The sequence below is a fragment of the Cetorhinus maximus genome, chromosome 30 (genome assembly GCF_964194155.1).
Source record: "Cetorhinus maximus chromosome 30, sCetMax3.hap1.1, whole genome shotgun sequence".
Lineage (NCBI taxonomy): Eukaryota > Metazoa > Chordata > Chondrichthyes > Lamniformes > Cetorhinidae > Cetorhinus > Cetorhinus maximus.
In genome coordinates this window covers 24,233,003-24,254,032 of record NC_135908.1, presented here as the reverse complement: position 1 = coordinate 24,254,032, position 21,030 = coordinate 24,233,003, and the positions used below count along the sequence as shown (strand labels likewise).

The 21,030-nt window shown below is 44.1% G+C and overlaps 1 protein-coding gene across 2 annotated transcripts in view; it reads left to right on the top strand.

The window, feature by feature from the left end:
* The window catches only part of vps13c (vacuolar protein sorting 13 homolog C), a 350,466-nt gene that overhangs the window by 1,670 nt on the left and 327,766 nt on the right, over positions 1-21,030 (top strand). For both annotated transcript variants that reach the window (XM_078532613.1, XM_078532615.1), the window contains exons 2-3: positions 4,518-4,561; positions 20,792-20,834. In XM_078532613.1, coding sequence (XP_078388739.1) covers positions 4,518-4,561; positions 20,792-20,834 — 87 coding nt within the window. The remainder of the gene's footprint in view (positions 1-4,517; positions 4,562-20,791; positions 20,835-21,030) is intronic.

Sequence of the window (21,030 nt, the reverse complement as noted above, 5' to 3'; positions counted from 1 at the left end):
CCTCACCCCCGCCCCGTCCTCACCCTCACCCCCGCCCCGTCCTCACCCTCACCCCCGCCCCGTCCTCACCCTCACCCCCGCCCCGTCCTCACCCTCACCCCCGCCCCGTCCTCACCCTCACCCCCGCCCCGTCCTCACCCTCACCCCCGCCCCGTCCTCACCCTCACCCCCGCCCCGTCCTCACCCTCACCCCCCGCCCCGTCCTCACCCTCACCCCCGCCCCGTCCTCACCCTCACCCCCGCCCCGTCCTCACCCTCACCCCCGCCCCGTCCTCACCCTCACCCCCGCCCCGTCCTCACCCTCACCCCCGCCCCGTCCTCACCCTCACCCCCGCCCCGTCCTCACCCTCACCCCCGCCCCGTCCTCACCCTCACCCCCGCCCCGTCCTCACCCTCACCCCCGCCCCGTCCTCACCCTCACCCCCGCCCCGTCCTCACCCTCACCCCCGCCCCGTCCTCACCCTCACCCCCGCCCCGTCCTCACCCTCACCCCCGCCCCGTCCTCACCCTCACCCCCGCCCCGTCCTCACCCTCACCCCCGCCCCGTCCTCACCCTCACCCCCGCCCCGTCCTCACCCTCACCCCCGCCCCGTCCTCACCCTCACCCCCGCCCCGTCCTCACCCTCACCTCACCCTCACCCTCCCCCCGCCCCGTCCTCACCCTCACCCTCACCCTCACCCCCGCCCCGTCCTCACCCTCACCCTCACCCCCGCCCCGTCCTCACCCGCACCCCGTCCTCACCCTCACCCCCGCCCCGTCCCGTCCTCACCCTCACCCTCACCCCCGCCCCGTCCTCACCCTCACCCTCCCCCCCGCCCCGTCCTCACCCTCACCCTCACCCCCGCCCCGTCCTCACCCGCACCCCGTCCTCACCCTCACCCCCGCCCCGTCCCGTCCTCACCCTCACCCCCGCCCGGTCCTCACCCTCACCCCCGCCCGGTCCTCACCCTCACCCCCGCCCGGTCCTCACCCTCACCCCCGCCCGGTCCTCACCCTCGCCCCCGCCCGGTCCTCACCCTCGCCCCCGCCCGGTCCTCACCCTCGCCCCCGCCCGGTCCTCACCCTCGCCCCCGCCCGGTCCTCACCCTCGCCCCCGCCCGGTCCTCACCCTCGCCCCCGCCCGGTCCTCACCCTCGCCCCCGCCCGGTCCTCACCCTCGCCCCCGCCCTCCTCACCCTCGCCCCCGCCCGGTCCTCACCCTCGCCCCCGCCCGGTCCTCACCCCCGCCCCCGCCCGGTCCTCACCCCCGCCCCCGCCCGGTCCTCACCCCCGCCCCCGCCCTCACCCCCGCCCCGTCCTCGCCCCCACCCCCGCCCCCGTCCTCACCTCCTACCCGTCCTCACCCCGCCCCGTCCTCACCCTCACCCCCGCCCCGTCCTCATCCCCGCCCCGTCCTCACCCTCACCCTCACCCCCTACCCGTCCTCACCCCCGCCCCGTCCTCACCCTCACCCCCACCCCCTACCCGTCCTCACCCCCGCCCCGTCCTCACCCTCACCCCCGCCCCGTCCTCACCCTCACTCCTGTTCCACCCCCTGCCCATCCCGCCCCCGCCTGTTCCACCCTCTCTCCCCTTTTTGCCCCCGCCCCTATCTCCATTATCCCCCCCCCACCCTGCACTTTCACCCACACCCCTTCTCTCCCTGTCATGCTCACTCTCATCTTCCTGAGCCTCCCCCACCTATTACCCAAATTGTTTTCAGCCATAACGACAATGCCTGCTCTCTATCATTTCTCCTCACCTCTACCTCCAGTTGCCCCCTCTTTTTTTCTCCCCTGGTCTCTTGGTCAACACAACTTTGACATTGAGTTACATAAACGGCCCATTTATGCTCTGCACATTTCAGCCTAACTGGATTCTGGTGGCCATTGCTCTTCTTCTAGCCCTATCTGCATTATCTTCTCTCCCTTTCCCCCTCGTGTGTGCTATCTAGCTTCTCCCAAAATGCACCTGCAGTTCAACCACGCCTCGTGGAAGCGAGATCCACAGTCTATCCACTCGTTGGATAAAGAAACTGCTTCTTACTGTTCTTTTCCTTGCCCAGTTTGCTGCCCCCAGCCTACCCATTAGCCCAGTTTGCCACATACACTCCAACACTGTCCCCAGGCCGCCTTTATCCCAGAGAGCTGTAGGTGCACAGCCATCGAGTATATTCACGACTGAGATAACTAAGGGATTTGAGGGATATGGGGCTAGAGTAGGAAAGCGAAGTTGATGCAGATGATCAGCTATGACCTGATTGAATGAATGGTGGAGTAGGGTCGAGGGGCCAAATGGGTCACTCCTGTTCCCAAGTCTTATGTTCTCTGAAACTTTCTGAACTGAAATGCCACTGAACATAAGGATGGTACTGGGGTGTACAGGATGAGCAGTGAAAATAGTAGCTAAAAGGCCCTGAGCTGATGGTCAAGAAAGGTGGGGCTGCACCTGGAGTGAGAACTGAGTTGGGGAAGGAGATTAGCAGAAGGGCAAACTGGGAGTTCGAGGGTTGAAAGAAACTGAAAATGTACTTGCTTTTTGAAAAAAAAAAGTTCTTCAGAGGGCAGCAGTACAGTAAGTGAAAGGATGACAGGGTGAGTCTCACTAGCATCATCTGTGACAGACAAATAGATCTTTTCCATTATGTGAACTGTTGACACACAGCAGAAAATTCTGATGTGGAATTAAGTTTATGTAAGACCCGATGTGTTCCTGCACAAATAAGCAAGACACCCCTGGTGTTCCTCATGTTGAGTGAGCGGTATTTTGTCAGAATGCTGAAATTAGCACTGGCAAATGTCCTCAGAATACCAGGAAGAGGTCCTGTAGCAAATCAGGAAATACTTTTTCTCACACAGTAGTGATCGAGATTCTTCTGTTGAAAGCCTGTGGAGGCTGGTGAAGAATTGGAACTTGGAGGACTGATCAACTTTTGTTAAAATAAATAAAAGCAAAATACTGCGGATGCAGAAAATCTGAAACAAAAACAGAAAATGCTGGAAAAACTCTCCTCCATCCTCACCCCCCTTGATAGCCCCCTTTTTTCAATATTCATTCTCACCAAATTTTTAAATTTTTATTTTTATCCACTTATTTTTATTTCTGTTTTTATTTAAATTCAATTTTATTCATTGTTTTATCCTATTTTCAATCTTTTTTCCCACAACACCCCACCCCCACTAGGGCCATCTGTTGCTTGTTCATGTTGTTCTTTCCAGAGTGCTTAACCTTCTCCTGCCATTATCACACTCTGCTTTCTGACCTTAATGCCACAATCAGCACCTCCTTTAGCCAGTAATACCCCTTAACACCCCTTTGTCCTTTTGTCCATGACATCCCTGACAATCTCTTCTTTGCCTCCATCTATCACTGGCCTTCTATCCAGCTTCATCTGCTCCACCCCCCCTTAAACAGTATAAATTTCATTACATTTTATTTCTCTTTAGCTCTGAAGAAGAGTCATAGGGATTCGAAACATTAACTCTTCCCACAGATGCTGTTCGACCTGCTGAGTTTTTCCAGCATTTTATGTTTTTGTGGAAACTTGGACAGGCAGATTCTGTGAATCCTGAGGTTGGTTCTGGGATCTGGAATGGCTGGGCATTTGGGATCATTAAGGAGACGGGTCTCTGGTCCTTTCTTTTGAAAATATTCCATAAAAAATTCATTGGCTGGGCTGGACATTGAGCTCCTTGGAAGGAGCAGAAAGTGCCTTTTAGAGCACTTAGTGACTTAGTGAGTTTAATGACTTAATCAACAGACTTACTAATCACTTCAACGTCTTTAAAAGTTAATGTTTCTTTTTGATAAGAGATTTCCTTCAGCCTCAAAAATTGTTGGGAAAAGACATTTTTAACTTAATAAACAACCAAAGGAGTTTTGGTGAGTTGCTGCAGTGCATCTTGTAGGTGGCACACACTCTGCACTGGTGGTGGAGGAAATGAATGTTTAAGGTGGTGGATGGGATGCCAGTCAAGCAGGCTGCTTTGCCCTGTTGAGCTTCTTGTGTAGTGTTAGAGCTGCACTCATCCGGGGAGGCAAGTGGAGAGTATTCCATTACATCCCTGACTTGTATCTTATAGCTGGTGGACAAGCTATGGAAGTCAGGAGGTGAGTTACTTGTTGCAGGATTCCTAGCCCCTGACCCGCTCTTGTAGCTGCAGTATTTATATGGCTGGTCCAATTCAGTGTCTGGTCAATGGTAACCCTCGTTAGTTAAATAAAGATTGAAAAGAGGTGTTGAGCCAAGACCCAAATTATATAATTGTGGCTAAGAGGTGTCATTTCTGTGAGTTGTGCATGAAAGTAGTGGTTTTGGTTCTGCTTGTTTCGCTTCCTTTTCTTAACTGCCACACGCCTCCAAAAATATTGGAAGCATTTTTGTCAAAAACATGTTGTTGATCCTTTTCTCTATCTTATATTTAAGTTTAATAAAGCTATCTAAATTGTGTAATTATGGGGAAGCGTTGACTTAAGATTTTTATTACATAATTACACTGTATGTGAATTCTTGCTAATGACTGTTATTTTGTTTCAGGAAGCGTAGTCCTTGAGAACCTGAAAGTCAAAGAAAATGCACTAGTAAGTAATTTTACATTTTAAAGTTCTGCTCTTCTTTCATTTTTTCAAAAATATTATTTCACTGATTTTGAAAGTTGTTGAGTTTGTCGTTTAGAGTAAGCAGGAGTGAGATTCCCTGGAATGGACAGCCTCGTGCTGCTACGGTTTGATGTCATATGGCGTGTAAACGCAGTGATTACACTGGCTGTCCATCGTGGTTCGGGGATTTATTGGATGTCCTGTATCAGTTTTCAGTAGCAATAATGCTACATTATGATGTAGAATCGTAGTCGTTACAGAACAGAAGATGGCCATTCTGCCCATTGTGTCTGTGCTGGCTCTCCTCAGGAGCAGTTCACACTCTGCCCCCTCCCCACATCCCTGCACACTCCTCCTTTTCAGATATTTAGAAAATGTAGAGAAATGCATGGCACAGAAGGAGGCCACTCTGCCCATTGTGTCTGTGCCGGCCAAAAAACGAGCCACTCAGCCGAATCCTGTTTTCAGCGCTTGGTCCGTAGCCCTGGAGGTTACGGGACTTCAGGTGCATATCCAGACACCTTTTAAATGAGTTGAGGATTTCTGCCTCTACTCCTTTAAGGCAGTGAGTTCCAGACCCCGACCATTCTTTGGATGAAAACATTTTTCCCCGCAAATCCTCAAACTTTTTCCTGTAAAATCTGTCTCTGAAGAAAGAAACCTGAAGCCAGTTGCAGTTATGACCCTTGCAGAGGCACATAAATCCCTTTCTTTGGGGGAAAGATTAATTATTGAATCAGAGTTGGTACAGCACTGAAGGAGGCCATTCAGCTTGTCATGTCTGCACGGACTCTCCAAATGACCAGTTCATCTTGTGCCACCCACCCACCTTCTTCCATAGCTCTGCACATTCTTCGTTTTCAGATAACATTCCAGTTCTCTCTTGAATGCCTCGATTGAAGGTGGTACATGCCAGACCCCAACCACTTGGTGTGAAAATTATTTTCCTCATGTTGCCATTGCTTTTGTTTGCCAATTACCTTCACTCTGTGCCCTCTTGTTCTCAATCCTTCCACCAATGGGAACATAATGATTTAGACTTAAATGTGGGAGGCATGATTGGAAAATTTGCAGATGACACAATAATTGGCTGTCGACTGCACAATGATATCATTGGTTTGATTGAGTGGGCGGTGGTGAAGTGGCAAATGGAATTTGAACTGGAAAAGTGAGGCATTTGATTTGGAGAGGGCAAACAAAGCAAGGGAATACTCAATAACCGGGAAGTTATTGAGAGGGGTTGAGGAAGTGAAAGACCTTGAGTGCATGTCCACAGGTCCTTGAAGGTGGCAGGACAGGTGGACAAGGTGGCCAAGAAAACATGTGGAATGCTTTCCTTTATTGGGCGAGGTATTGAATACAAAAGCAGGGATGTAATGATAGAACTGGATAAAATGTTGGAATTTTGTGTACAGTTCTGGTCACCACATAATTGCTCTGGAGAGAGTACAAAGGAGATTTACAAGAATGTTGCCAGACTTGAAAATTGCAGCTATGAGGAGAGATTGGATAGGCTAGGGTAGTTTTCCTTAGAACAGAGGAGGCTAAGGGGTGACCTAATTAAGTTGTACAAAATTATGAGGGGCCTAGATAGGATAAACAGGAAAGACTTGTTTCCCTGAGCTGAGGGGTCAATTACCAGGAGGCATAGATTTAAGGCGATTGATAGAAGGATTAGAGGTGACATGAGGAAAAACTTTTTCACCCAGAGGGTGGTGGGCATTTGGAATTTGCTGCCTAAGTTGGTGGTTGAGGCTGAAACACTCAACTCATTTAAACGGTACCTGGATCTGCACCTGAAGTGCTGTAACCTGCAAGGCTATGGACCAGGTGCTGGAAAGTGGGATTGAAATGAGCAGCTAGTTTCCTTTTTCTCTTTTTGGCTGGCGAAGTGACAATGGGCTGAATGGCCTCTTTTTGCACATTAACTTTTCTGTGGTTCTAACCCTCTGGGGCAGAGAACTCCAAACCTTTGGGTGAAGTAATTTCTCCTCATCTCCTAAATGACCTCCTCCTTATCCTGACTCTGTGCCCTTGCGTTTCAGATTCCCTGACCAATGGAAACTGCTCTCTCAAACTGTCCTGCCATCTTCAATGGCTAATGCATCTATACACCCACGTCCTTCTACTGCTGCACCCCCTTTAGAATTGTACCCTTTATCTTATGTTGTCTCTTCATATTTTTCCAACCAAAGTGCATCACTTTAAACTTCTCGGCATTAAATTTCGTTTGCCACTTGTCCGCCCGCTCCACCAACCCGTCTGTATGCTTTTGAAGCTCTACGCTTTCCTCCTCACAGTTCACAATGTTTCCAACTTTGGTATCATGTGCAAAGTTTGAAATTGTGCTCCATGCACGAAGGTCAAGATCGTTGATATATATCGGGAAGAGCGAGGGTCCCAAGACTGATCCCTGGAGAACTCCAGTACAAACCTTTCTGCAGTCTAAAAAAGCATCCATTAACCACTCCTCTGTTTCCTGTCAATTTCCTATCCATGTTGCTGCTGTCCCTTTTGCCCCATGATCTATAACTTTTCCCACAAGTCAGTTATCCAGCACTTTATCAAATGCTTTTTGGAAGTCCATGTACACCACGTCAACAGCATTACTCTCATCAACCCTCCCTGCTACCTCATCAAAAAAAACTCCGTCAAGTTAGTTAAACCCAATTTTTCCCTTAACAAATTCGTACTTGTTAGAACCATAGAACACTACAGCACAGAAAACAGGCCATTCGGCCCTTCTGGTCTGTGCCAAAATATTATTTCACTAGTCCCATTGACCTGCACCTAGTCCATAACCCTCCAGACCTCTCCCCATCCTTGATTTTCCTTGATTTTCCTTGATTTCCTTGATTAACCCGCATTTGCCCGAGTGACTGTTAATTTTGTCCTGATTTTTTGTATCTAGGAGCCTCTCCACCGCCGAAGTTAACTGATTAACTGGCCTGTAGTTGCTGGGCTTATCTTTATGCCTTTTTTTTGAACAAGGGTGTAATGTTTGCAATCCTGCAGTCCTCTGGCAGCATCCCTCATTCTAAGGAAGACTGGAAAATTATGGCCAGTGCCTCTGCAATTTTCACTCCCCTCAGTATCCTTGGGTGCATCTCATCTGGTCCTGGTTCCTTACCAACTTTAAGTGCAGATTGTTCAATACCACCACCTTATCAATTTTAAACCCTTCAAAGTGTCTGAATTACCTCCTTTTTCACCATGACCTGGGCAGCATCTTCCTTGGTAAAGACAGATGCAAAGTATTAATTTAATACCTTAGCCATGCCCGTTGCCTTCATGCTTAAATCCCCTTTTCAGTCCCTAATCGGTCCTGCTTCTCCTTTGACCACCCTTTTACTGTTTATATGCCTACAGGATACTCCTGAATTCCCTTTTATTAGCTGCTTGTCTTTTCTCATATTCCGTCTTTGCTTCTGTTATTTGCTTTTTCACTTCCCGTCTGAATCTTCTGTATCACCCTCGGTCTCAATTGTATTATCCACCTGAAAACTTCATAAGCGCACATTTTCTTCTTAATCTTTTGTCATCCAGGGAGCTCTGGATTTGTTTGCTTTACCTTTCCAGTTTGTGTGAGTATAAATTGTCCATGTCTGGGCTCCCTCTTCTCTAAAGGCAGCCCATTGTTCAGATCCCATTTTGCCTGCCAACCTTTGATTCCAGTTGATCTGGGCCAGATCCATTCTTAGCACATTGAAGTTAATTATTTTTACTCTGGATTGTTCCTTGTCCTTTTCCATAACCAACCTAAACCTTACGATCTCTGTCCCCTACTGATTCTTGGCCCATCTCATTCCCAAGAACCAGGTCTAGTAGTGCCTCCTTTCTTGATGGACTAGAAACATACTACTGTAGAAAGTTTTCCTGAACAATTCTAGAAACCCTGGCCCCTCACACCCCTTTACACTACTATCTCGATCTATATTTGGATAAGTACCCATTATAACGACTCTATAATTCTTGCAACTGTTGTAATTTCCTTGCAAATTTGTTCCTCTATATCAGGGGTCACCAAACTTTTCTTTAGTGAGAGCAACTTCTGATGAATGAAAAATATGATGAGCTACTTAAAAATATTTTGCAAGCATATGGATAGATAAATGCAAACTAAATATTTAGCTGTTATAACTGTATAACAATACTATATTTAATATAAGGAAACTGATCTTGCCTTTACCTCAGTGTGATACCTGACATTGCGTGTTGCCCGCCAGTGCTGTGAAATTTGGCTAATAATTGGAGAGGACAACCCTAATGGAGTCCTGAAGATGCTCATTGGTCAGTTGGGTTCAAAATTTTGATTTGATGAAGTTCATGTCGGAAAACACAGGCTCACAGAGTGGAACCAAGCAAGGAAACCGCTTGCATTGCTGCTGTGGGGATGTTGGTGCATGTCCCCTCGTCCACCAGACTCCAAAAGCTAGTTGCCTGGTACTTTGCTTTCAGCTGAGTGTTGTTTTGAAGATCGATAATCTCCATTTCCAAAGTGGCACAGGTTAAACAGCGAGCTGACTTGTTCCGGAATGTCATTAACATCCACTTCCCTGAAGGGGTTTGAAGTAAGTATCACGCAGGGCTCCCTCCTGCTGCTCAAAATCATGGAATCTGCCATTGAATTCTTGGCCAATTCTGGCCAGGAGATCACTGTGCTTGCCGATGCCTAGAAGCCCAGCTCAGCAGTGGTTTAATTTTCTACCAGCATTTGGAGCGCGGATGTAAAACGCTGCATTTCCCTTTTCTGCGCTTGCTGTGCCCAGAGGTCAAGTTTTGATTTGAAAGCTCTCACTGCACTAATCATGTCGGCAATGTGTTTTTTGTTTCCCCTGCAATTCATAGTTCAGGTTGTTTAATTCCTCTGCCACGTCTGTTAGAAGTGCCAAGTCAAGCAGCCACACCGTGTCTGATATCTGGGTCGTATTTTTGTTTCTTGATTCCATGAAAGTTTTAATTTCTGGCACAAGGGAAAGATAATGACGCAGCAGCGGCCCCCACCCCCCCCCCGCCGTCTGCTGGGAAAGAAATCGGCGCAGTGTGTCCCACCCTCGGCTAGGCCTCCGGTGTTCAGTATGCAGTAAATATCACCATACTCGGGTGATAGTTCGTCGAGAAGTGACTTGAACTGACGGGGTTGTAAGGCCTTTGCACAAATCAAATTGATTACTTTAGCAACGGGAGTCATAACGTGATCGAATCCCTTTACTTTGCCACAAATTGCCTGTTGATGAATGATGATACAGTGGTGGTTCAGGAAAGGAGGGAAATCGGGGTCTGCTTTGCAACTTGCCGTGTAACCAACATGATGCCCAGGCATACTGGCGTGCCATCAGTTGTTATTGATACTAGCTTCTCGATTGGCACATTAACTTTTGCAAAATAATTCTTAACCTTGTTGTAGATATTAACTCCCCTGGTAATGCCTTTCAAAGGCAACAATGTCAAGTAGTCCTCTTTTAATGTTGAAGTCTTCAAACAACATTAGAATGAATACAGCCAGTTGAGTAGTGTCACTTGAGTCAACCAATTCATCACACCGAATGGGGAACCACTTACAAGTACTTAAATCCCTCTCTAACTGTTCCATCACATCTGCCTATAATGTAGATAACCTTTTTGCCATGGTGTTCACCCCTAATTGCATGTCAGATATGGCAGACATAATTTCTGGCTTGTTTTGAAATCTTTGAATAACGATTCGGCTGTAACAGTCATTGTTCCCTTCATTAATGCACCATCTGTAAATGCTGCCTTTTTTTGGTTAAGAAGTGACAAACTTCGAAAGATGCCTCTGTCACCACATTAGCTTTCTTCACTGGTTTGGTTAAAAGCGGTAGCTGTCTCTGCATTGCTGCTTTCAGTTCACTTTTGTGTGCAAACTGTTTTCTGCAGGGAAACATTTCTGGAAATGCTTGTGTACTGTTGCAAAGTGTTTCTTGATGTTGCTCTTTTTTCTGACTGCAGCTCTCGCACTACAGATTAGACAAACACACTTGCCCTTAATCCATGTAAACAAACAAATAGTTTTCTCACTCATAAAAGAGGTGGCTAATGAAGTAGTCGTTGCTCTAGTGTTAATTTTCCAAAAAATCGCTAGATTCTGAAAAGGTTGCATCAGCTTGGAAAGTAACAGATATAACCCCTCTATCCAAGAAGGGAGGGAGGCAGAAAACAGGAAACTATAGGCCAGTTAGCTTGATGTCTGCCATGGGGAAGTTATTAGAATCGATCATTAAGGAAGTTATAGCTGGGCACTTGGAAGAGCTCAAGGCAATTGGGAAGAGTCAGCATGGTTTTGTGAAAGGAAAATCATGTTTAACCAATTTATTGGAGTCTTTTGAAGGGGTAACATGCGCAGTGGATAAAGGGGAGCCTGTAGACGTGCTGTACTTGGATTTCCAGAAGGCATTTGATAAGGTGCCACATCACAGATTATTCCGGAAAATAAAAGCTCATGGTGTAGTAGGTAATATATTAGCATGGATAGAAGATTGGTAGGCTGGCAGAAAACAGAGAGTATGCATAAATGGGTCTTTTTCTGATTGGCTGGATGTGACGACTGGCGTCCCACAGGGGTCTGTACTGGGGCCTCAACTTTTTACGATTTACATCAATGAGTTGGCTGAGGGGAGTGAAGACATGGTGGCTAAATTTGTAGATGACACAAAGATAGGTGGGAAAGTATGCTGTGGAGAGGACATGAGGTTGCAGATGGATATAGATAGGTTGAGTGAGTGGGCAAAGATCTGGCAGATGGAGTTTAATGTGGGAAAATGTGAAGTTGTTCACTTTGGCAGGAAGAATAAAAAAGCAGAGTATTACTGAAATGGAGAATGGCTGCATAATTCTGAGGTGCAGAGGGATCTAGGTATTCCAGTACGAGTCTCAAAATGTTAGTATGCAGGTACAGCAAGAAATTAAGGATGCTAATGGAATGCTATCCTTTATTACGAGAGGGATTGAACATAAAAGTAAGGATGTTATGTTTCAGTTATACAGGGCATTGGTGAGACCGCACCTCGAATACTTTGTGCAGTTTTGGTCTCCTTATTTAAGGAAAGATGTAAATGCATTGGAGGCGGTTCAAAGGAGGTTTACTCGGTTGATACCTGGAATGAGTGGGTTATCTTATGAGGAAAAGTTGGACAGACTGCGCTTGTTTCCACTGGAGTTTAGAAGAATGAGGGGTGATTGGATTGAAGTACACAAGACCTTGACCGGCCTTGAGAAGATGGATATTGAAAGGATGTTTCCTCTTTTGGGTGAGTCCAGAACTAGGGGGCACTGTTCTAAAATTAGGGGTCGCCCTTTTAGGACAGAGATGTGTTATGAGACAGCCTTTTGGTAAAGCTGAGTTATTTAAAAATCCTAAGGGAAACTTCAAGCAACTGTCATAAACTATATTTTTAAGCGGTATGCTTGAGATGCAACTCTAAACTCAGGGATCAGACCACCAGTTCTCGAGAGCTTTTATATTAAACTAAATGAAACATTTTATTAATTTACACAGGTTAAATGCATATACATGGCTACAAATTACTACAATCATAACTTTTAACAAATTTCTAAACTAATCTCCATTAAGGCAACAGCGGCCCATGGATTTTTAAGCAGACACCAGGCAAAACATTTTCACCGTACGAATTCAAAATGAGGTTCCTTTCACTTTGGCTTCTGTGGAGTCAGTTGGAGGCTTACAGCTGCTTTGATCTTATATTGCCTCTGCCCCGCACACACCCGGAACTGCTATCCTTATACCTAACACAGCTCATTGAATGTAAATTCTCATTCTATCACCGGCCTCTTCTAACAATGAATCCCTTTCATAGTACCAATTTTATTAGTAATATAAACATATTGCTTGGCCTCTGGCTGGGTGCCAGATTTCACTTGCTTTCTTGAATGCTCTAATCAAAAAATGCACATGCACTCAACCTCTCTTACATCTCAAAACTAGTACATATCAAAGCACCCAGACTGGCTGGCTTTAATCCAATTAAGACACACCCACAGACAACCCCTATTTTAAAAGAAAAATATTTTCCAATATTATAAACATTAATAGCTTCATGACAGATGAGGAGAAATTTTTGCTCAGGGTTGTGCGACTTTGGAATTCTCTGCCTCAGAAGGCGGTGGAGGCAGGGTCATTGAATATTTTTAAGGCAGAAGTAGATAGATTCTTGTTAGGTAAGGGAATCAAAGGTTATCGGGTTAGATGGGAATGTAGAAATTGAAACACAAGATGATCAGCCATGATCTTATTCAATGGAGGAGCAGGCTTGAGAGGCCGAATGGTCTGCTCCTGTTCCTATTATGTTCTTATGTTCTTGGTGAAAATAGTATGTCTTTTGCCTTATTTTTGATGTACCTGTGTCTGCATCCATGATTCGAATGGTAGCTAACTTTTTCCTTCAAAAATGATTAGCTAGGCAAGGGTAGCTTGCAAGGTACTCTCTTGAAATATATCATGGATTTGCAGATCAATGTGTTGTATAAAAATTGTCTCTATTAAGAAACAGAACAAATTATAGAAAAACAAGGCAGATTTTTACTGATATTTACTGATTCAGTTCCATGTTTCTATTTGTGGTTTCAGTAGGTCCACTTAAAGCTTTGTTATGCACCATTGAATACCAAAAAAAATGAAACACTGCTACCTGGTAGGAAATTGAGTTCAGAAATGTGGGAGAGAGTTTTCATGGTATCTGGGGGGCCTTTCTGGGATAACCTGGTATTGCCTTGGTATTGCCTGCTGTAAAGTGGCTGCATGGGCTGTTTTTAAGCCCAGCTGCCTTTGTTATGCCAAAGATTGGCGTGTACTGGTTCTGTATCCTACAGCTTTTGTTGTCCCTGATGACCTCCCTCGTTTCCCCGTTCAGAAAATATTTTTCCTTCTTTTCAGGTCATCCTGGATTTCTACATTTCTTCCGACACCCATTTGTGAATTTGGCTTATCCCATGATTCTTGTTTTATGCAGCTTATTGGCTGTGGCTGTTGAATGCTAGTGCGTCGATAAGCTTCACCCTAACACCTAATGTGAGTTACTTGATGACAGGTAGTGAACTACCAGTCGCTTGTGATTGACATGTTGACGACCCCAGCTCTACTTCTTTCCCGCTGGTTGGCAGCCTATAGACCATACCGAGCAATGTAATTGCACATTATTTGTTCCTTAGTTATAGCCAAATTGATTCTGTCCTTGACCCCTCTGGGACATCCTCTCTCTCTCCAGCACTGCAATGTTATCTTTAATCAATACTGCCAGCCCTGGATGTCTGAAATTCCCTGGATCTACTGTTGCCTTCTCCGACTGTTTTGTCCGTTTTGTGTGTGTGCATTTGGAAATTGAATTTGAATTATGCATGGCAGATTTCTTTTGCATGTACCTGCGTGGCATAGAGGGACAGTAAGAACATTGGGTGATTTATTTCTCCTCATTTGACTGACTTGCTAACTTTGAAATCTACTTGTGACCCAAGTAGAGCGTGTTATTTATATTCGTACTAGCTCGAGAATAAAAAAGTTAGATGCAAAAGCGAATTTTGTAAAATTGGTTGCCATTTTACATTCTGAACAAAACACAAGAGTGTGACTGAGAGCCACAGCTGTTAGCATTATAATGTGAACATAGTTCTTGCTGAGGACATTGTACCATCAGTGCAATTCTCATTTCAGTGATAATGCATGGTGTTACAGACAGAATTTGTGTGATCCCTTCCAGTCCATAATCATGATGTCTGTATGTAAGGTGTGTGTATTTCATTACCTTCACACTGATTTTTTTCCTAATTTCAAAAGAATTTCAGCAGAAGGCTTTTTGTGTGATTTTTTTTTTTTGGGGACCACATTTTAAAAATAAGGTGTCTCCCATTTAACATGGAGATGAGAAGAAATTTTTTTCTCTGATGGGTCGTGAATCTTTGGAAGTCTCTTCCCCCGCGAGCGGTGGAGGCAGGGTCATTGAATATTTTTAAGGCAGAAGTAGATAGATTATTGACTAACAAAGGTTATCTGGGGTCAAAATCAAAGGTTATAGGGGGTCAGGTGAAAAGTGGAGTCGAGGCCACAATCTGATCAGCTGTGATCTTATTGAATAGTGGACCAGACTTGAGGGGCCGAATGGCCTACTCCTAATTCATATGATCATATGATTTTAAAAATAAAGAAGGTTATTTATTATCTCTCACTTCTTCTGGATGTTTGAATACAACATCTCAATCACTTGTCTCACTCGCACTGTCACACATGCAAAGATTAGGTACAGACGAATTTATAACTCAGTATCTATTTCGGTGAAGACCTGATGTCATCTTAATTTAGTTCAAACTTTAGTTGGGATGAAGGCCTTTTAGAAACAAAGGATTCTCATGCTGCAAAGCCTCTTGTAGACGAAGAACCAGAAGTTTGGTTCTCGGGTGGATTTGGAAGCTGGAGCAAGTACAATTGACTGCAATAGAATACTTTCATTTTTTCTGGATTTGCTTTGCTCAGGGTATTTGAAACGGCACTCTCCCTAAAAGTTAGTTTCAGTCACATGACCGCAGAGGTAACATACTTGGAGTCCAGACCACCACGATACAATGACAGTTGACAAGTGATCATTCGCTCTTATCTCTGCTCCAATTTGAGCTCAAATATTCTCCTTTGCCCAATATGGCACTCGGAGACCAACAATCTATAGCTTTCATATTCCTCAAAGGCTGATTCGTCCTTAAACAATGAGATGTTTAAACTTCACAGGTGGCTGCGAAGTTCCCTTACTTAACTAAATATTGGCCACAGAATGGAATACTGTCCACAGTTTAAATGCCACATAGTCACATGTTAATCTGTTAAGGTGGCTGCTTTCACAAATAATGATCCTATAGTGTGTAATATCCAGTATCCTGACACTTGTACTGAGTATGACAATGGTCAGGAACGATGTTGTGTTAAGAGAGTGCATGCTTTTACTATTCTATCGATGTGATTGAACATCCAGTGCGCGCAATTAAGTAATTCAGGCAAAATTGGTTTATGAGCTTGCTTTGCACAATGAAAACCTAATTGGTTTTTCCTATCTATCTAAACCAAGTCTAATGGTGGGTAGTACAGGATGAAGGTACAATCATAATTTGTTTTTACAAACTGGGATACTTTTTAGAAATACTGTGCTTTTCACCTTTAACGTATCCATTCCAAGACTTAAATTTCAAGTGAATTTTGAAGCCGGTAGGGGTGGGGGCGGGGCAGGGAGAACAAGGAAGAAGCTCTGATGGGGAGGAGGCCAGAGAAGATTAGATAACGAAAGACCTGATGATGCAATAGCCAAATATGGTGGCAATAGATATAGTAAACAAACAAAGGCTGCGTTCACATTTACGATTTAAAAGCTCCTACATTTCCACCTTCACTTCTGAGGGAGGTCATTGACCTGAAACGTTAACTCTATTTCTCTCCTCAGGTGCTGTCTTTAACTGCTGAGTTTTTCCAGCTTTTTTTGTTCTTGTTTACAATTGAATTGTTGGCCTTCATCTTCAGGAGGTTGAAAGTCAAAGAAGTGGAAGTTATGTTAGTTATAGAAAGCTTAGTTAAACCCATTTAGAGTGCTGTGTTCAGTTCTGGGCACTGCACCTCTGGAAGGAGATATTGGCCTTGGTGGAGTTGTGCACAAATTCACGAGAATGATACCAGGGCTAAAAAGGATTAAATTTAAGGACTAGCTGCATAGATTACCCTGTATTCCCTTCACCACAAAATATTAAGAGGGATGATCTAAATGAGATGTTTAAAATTATTAAAGGAATTGATAGGGTAGATAGAGAAACTATTTCCTCTGGTTGGGGGAGTCCAGAACAAGGGGGCAGACCCTTAAAATTAGAGCTGTACTGTTCAGGAAGCAATTCGTCACACAAAGGATAATGAAAATTTCAAACTCTATTCCCCCAAAAAGCTGTCAAGGGTGGGGTCAGTTGAAAATTTCAGAGCTGAGAGATTAATTTTTATTATGCAGCAGCTATGGAACCAAGATAGGTAGATGGAGTTAAGGTACGGTTCAGCCAAAATCTGATTGAATAGTGGGACAGGCTGAAGGATCTGAATAGATTACTATTCCTATTTTCCACCTTGACCTGACCCCACAATCGATGAAAAATCTCATCCACCTTCCTCCTCTAACTTTGCCATCTCTCTGTCCTCATGAATTTCACTTATTACAAATTCCGACTTATCCAAAACTCTACTGCTTTGACTCATCTATCACCACTGTCCTTGCTGATAACAACAGCCTGCATTCATAAAATGGCTTTTATATAGGGAAATATCCTAAGTAGATTCATAGATCAATAAAATGTTTGAGGGAGATACGAGGAGGGGAAATCAATAGCTTGTTCAAGGAAGTATGTTTTAAGGATGATAGAGCATCTTGGGGAGAGAATTCCAGAGCATGGGACTTCAGTAGCTGAAGCCATTCGTGAACTGGACAATGGACATAGGAACATGGAACTTGGGAGCAGGAGTAGGCCATTCGGCCTGTTCCACCATTCAATAAGATAATGGCTAATCTGGTTGTGGTCACAACTCCACTTTCCTATCTGCTTCCCATAACCCTTGTCTCCCTTGTCTATCAAAAATCTGTCTAACTCAGCCTTGAATAAATTTAATGACCCAGTCTCTACTACCTTCCTGGGGAAGAGAATTCTACACTCTAATGATCCTCAGAGAAAAAAAATTCTCCTCATCTCTCTTTAAAGGAGACCTCTTATCCCCAAACCATGTCCCCAAGTTCTAGTTTCCCCCACAAGAGGAAACACCCTCCTGCTATCCACCTTATCCAATCCCCTCAGGATCTTACATGTTTCAATAAAGTTACCTCTCATTCTTCTAAACTCCATTGGATATAGCCCCAACCTGTTCAACCTATCTTCTGAAATCCTACATCCAGGGAATGAGTCGAGTGAACCTGCTCTGAACTGCTTCGAAGCAGTTATATCTTTTTTTCAGATAAGGAGACCAAATCTGTACAAAGTACTGCAGGTGTGGTCTCACCAATGCCCTGTACAGCTACAGTAAAACTTCCCCTCTTTTATATGAACATGGAACAGGAGTAGGCCACTTGGCCCTTCAAGCCTGCTCTGCCATTCAATAAGATCATGGCTGATCTGAATGTAGCCCCCCCAATAACCTTTCACCCCTTGTTAATCCAGAATCTATCTAGCTCTGCTTTAAAAATATTCAAAGATTCTGCTTCCACTGCTTTTTGAGGGAGAGTTCTAAAGACTCACGACCCTCATCTCTACCTTAAATAGACAATCCCTTAGTTTAAACTGTGATCTCTAGTTCTAGATTCACCCACAAGAGGAAACATCTTCTCCCCATCCACCTTGTCAAAACCTCACAGGATCTTAAAGGTTTCGATCAAGTCATCTCTTACACTTCTAAACTCCAGTGGATACAAGCCTAACCTGTCCAACCTTTCCTCATAAGACAACCCTGGTATTAGCCAAGTAAACCTTTTCTGAACTCTAATGCATTTACATCTTTCTTTAAATAAGGTTACCAATACTGTATATAGTACTCCAGATGTCTCATCAGTGTCCTGTACAACTGAGGCATAACCTCCCTACTTTTGTACGATAAATGATCACATTTTATTAGCTTTCCTAATTCTTGCTGTACCTGCACACTAACCTTTTGTGATTCATGCACTAGGACACCCAGATCCCTCTGAATCTCAGAGCTCTGCAATCACTCACCATTTAGATAATTGGCTTATTTTTTGTTCTTCCTACCTAAGTGGAGAATTTCACATTTGCCCACATTATACTCCATTTGCCAGATCTTTGCCAACTCACTTAACCTATCTGTGTCACTTGGTAATCTCCTTACGTCCTCTTCACAATTTACTTTCTTACCTATCTTTGTGTTGTCAGCAAATTTAGCCACCATACGATCGTTCCCTTCATCCACATCATTTATATAAATTGTAAAAAGTTGAGTCCCCAGCACTGATCCCTGTGGCACACCACTTATTACACCTTGCCAACCAGAAGAAGACCCATTTATGGCTACCCTCTGTTTCCTGTTAGCTAGCCAAGCTTCTATCCATACCAATATGTCACCCCTTACACCATGAGCTTTTATTTTCTGCAATAACCTTGATGTGACACTTTTTCAAATGCCTTCAGTAAATCTAAGCACAGTACACCCATTGGTTCTGCTCTACCCACAGCACATGTGACTCCTTCAAAGAACTCCAATAAATTGGTTAAACATGATTTCCATTTCACAGAACCATGTTGACTCTGCCTGATTGCCTTGAATTTTTTTAAGTGCCCTGCTATAACATCTTCAATAATAGTGTCTAACATTTTCCCTATGACAGATGTTAGGTTAACTGGTCTGTAGTTTCCTGCTTTCTGTCTCCCTTTTTGAATCAAGGAGTTACATTTGCTATTTTCCAATCTAATGGAACCTTGCCTGAATTTTGGAAAATCAAAACAAGTGCGTCAATTATTTCACTAGCCACTTCTTTCAAGACCCTGGGACAAAGTCCATCAGGGCCCAGGGATTTGTCAGCGCACAGCTCCAAAAATTTGCTCCATTCCACTTCCCTGGTGATTAATTTTGTGGGTTCCACACTCCTGTTTCCTGATTTACAGCTATTTCTGGTATGTTACTTGTATCCTCTGCAATGGAAACAGATGCAAAATACCTGTTCAGTTCATCTATATTCCATTCCTCTTGGAATAAATGCTAACATTCCATTTGCCCTTGCTAATAACTTGCTGTACCTGCATATTAACCTTATGTGATTCATGTACCAGCACACCCAGATCCCTCTGTACCATCGAGTTCTGCAATCTCTCTCCATTTTGATACGTCTTCCTGCTAAAATGGTCAAGTTCACATTTTCCGACATTATACTCCATCTGCCAAATTTTTGCCCACTCACATAACTTGTCTATATCCCTTTGCAGACTCTCTACCTCCTCATTACAACTTACTTTCCTACCTATCTTGGTGTCATTGACAAATTTAGCTACCATACGTTTGCTCCCTTCATCCAAGTAGTTGATATAAATTGTAAATAGTTGAGGACCCATCACTGTTACTTGTGGCACTCTGAGTTACAGCTTGCTAATTGTCATAGACCCATTTATCCCTACTCTCCTGGTAGTTAACCAATCCTTTATCCATGCTAATATATTACCCCCCCCACACCATGTAATCTTGTGTGATAAGTTTTGATGTGGCACCTCATCAAATGCCTTCTAGAAATTCGAGTAGACCACATCTACAGGTTCCCCTTTATCCACCTTGCTTATTTCTTCCTCAAAGAATTCTAATAAATTAGTTAAACATGGCTTCCTTTACAGAAAGTCATGTTGACTCTGCCTGATCACATTGTGATCTTCTAAGTATTCTGCTATAATCTGCTTAATAATAAATTCTAGCACTTTCCCTATGACAGATGTTAGGCTAATGATAGACTTTGGAAATTGATAGTGTGGATGGACGCTGTTAAAAGCTGCAGAGACATCCCGAAGTGTGAGGAGTGACGATGCCCCATGGTAATAATCACAGAGGATGTCATTTGTAACTTGGGAGCTGTTTTTAGTGCTGTGTTGGGCTGATTAGCAAGTTGTGGGGGAGATGGGAGTTGATTTGGGAGGCGACAACGCATTTGGGGCCTTTGGAAAGGAAGATGGGTTGGTAATTTGTAAAGTTGGGGTTTTTTTGAAGAAGACAGTGATGACAGTAGTTTGAAAAGGGAAGGAGACAGTATATGAAAGAGAAGTATTCAACTAGGGAAGCATTTGAATGATGAACAGTTTAGTGAAAATGGAAATATTAATATGCTAAAATAAATATAAAAATCTGAATTTTATAATGCACTGTACTTTAATAAAAAAAATTGCTTTCTAGCTCAGCTAAACAAATCAGATCTTCTTTCCAAAGGCACAGTATGGTTATATTTTGAAATTAGTCTGGCAAGTTTACTTGGGTAAAATCCCATTATAAATACAGATGAAGGATATCAGTGAGGCTTTGGAGTGCTTCTTGTGGGGGCAGTCTGCAGCTCATACCGCTTCTGAAGTATCCTGCTGCTTTCTGTTTTGGTGTTTGATTACATTCAATTCTGATGAGAAGTATCTACATTTGCTTGTGTTTTCCATTCGACCAAAATTACTATATTTATTTCTTCTATTCTTCCCAAACAGAATGATTTGGATGTCCCTTTCAAAGTCAAGGCTGGACAGATAGGTATGTTATTTATCTTGGCCAGTTACTGGGCAGCAGGGTTTTGCTTTGCTCTTGAACTATGAGTTTTTGGCTAGGTAAACCACTGAGCTTACAACTTTGTCAGAGCTTTGATTAGCAAAGATCTCACCTAAATAAAAAGTAAATAAATAGCAGTGCCTGCAACTATAAAACAGATATGTAAATGATGTTAATATTT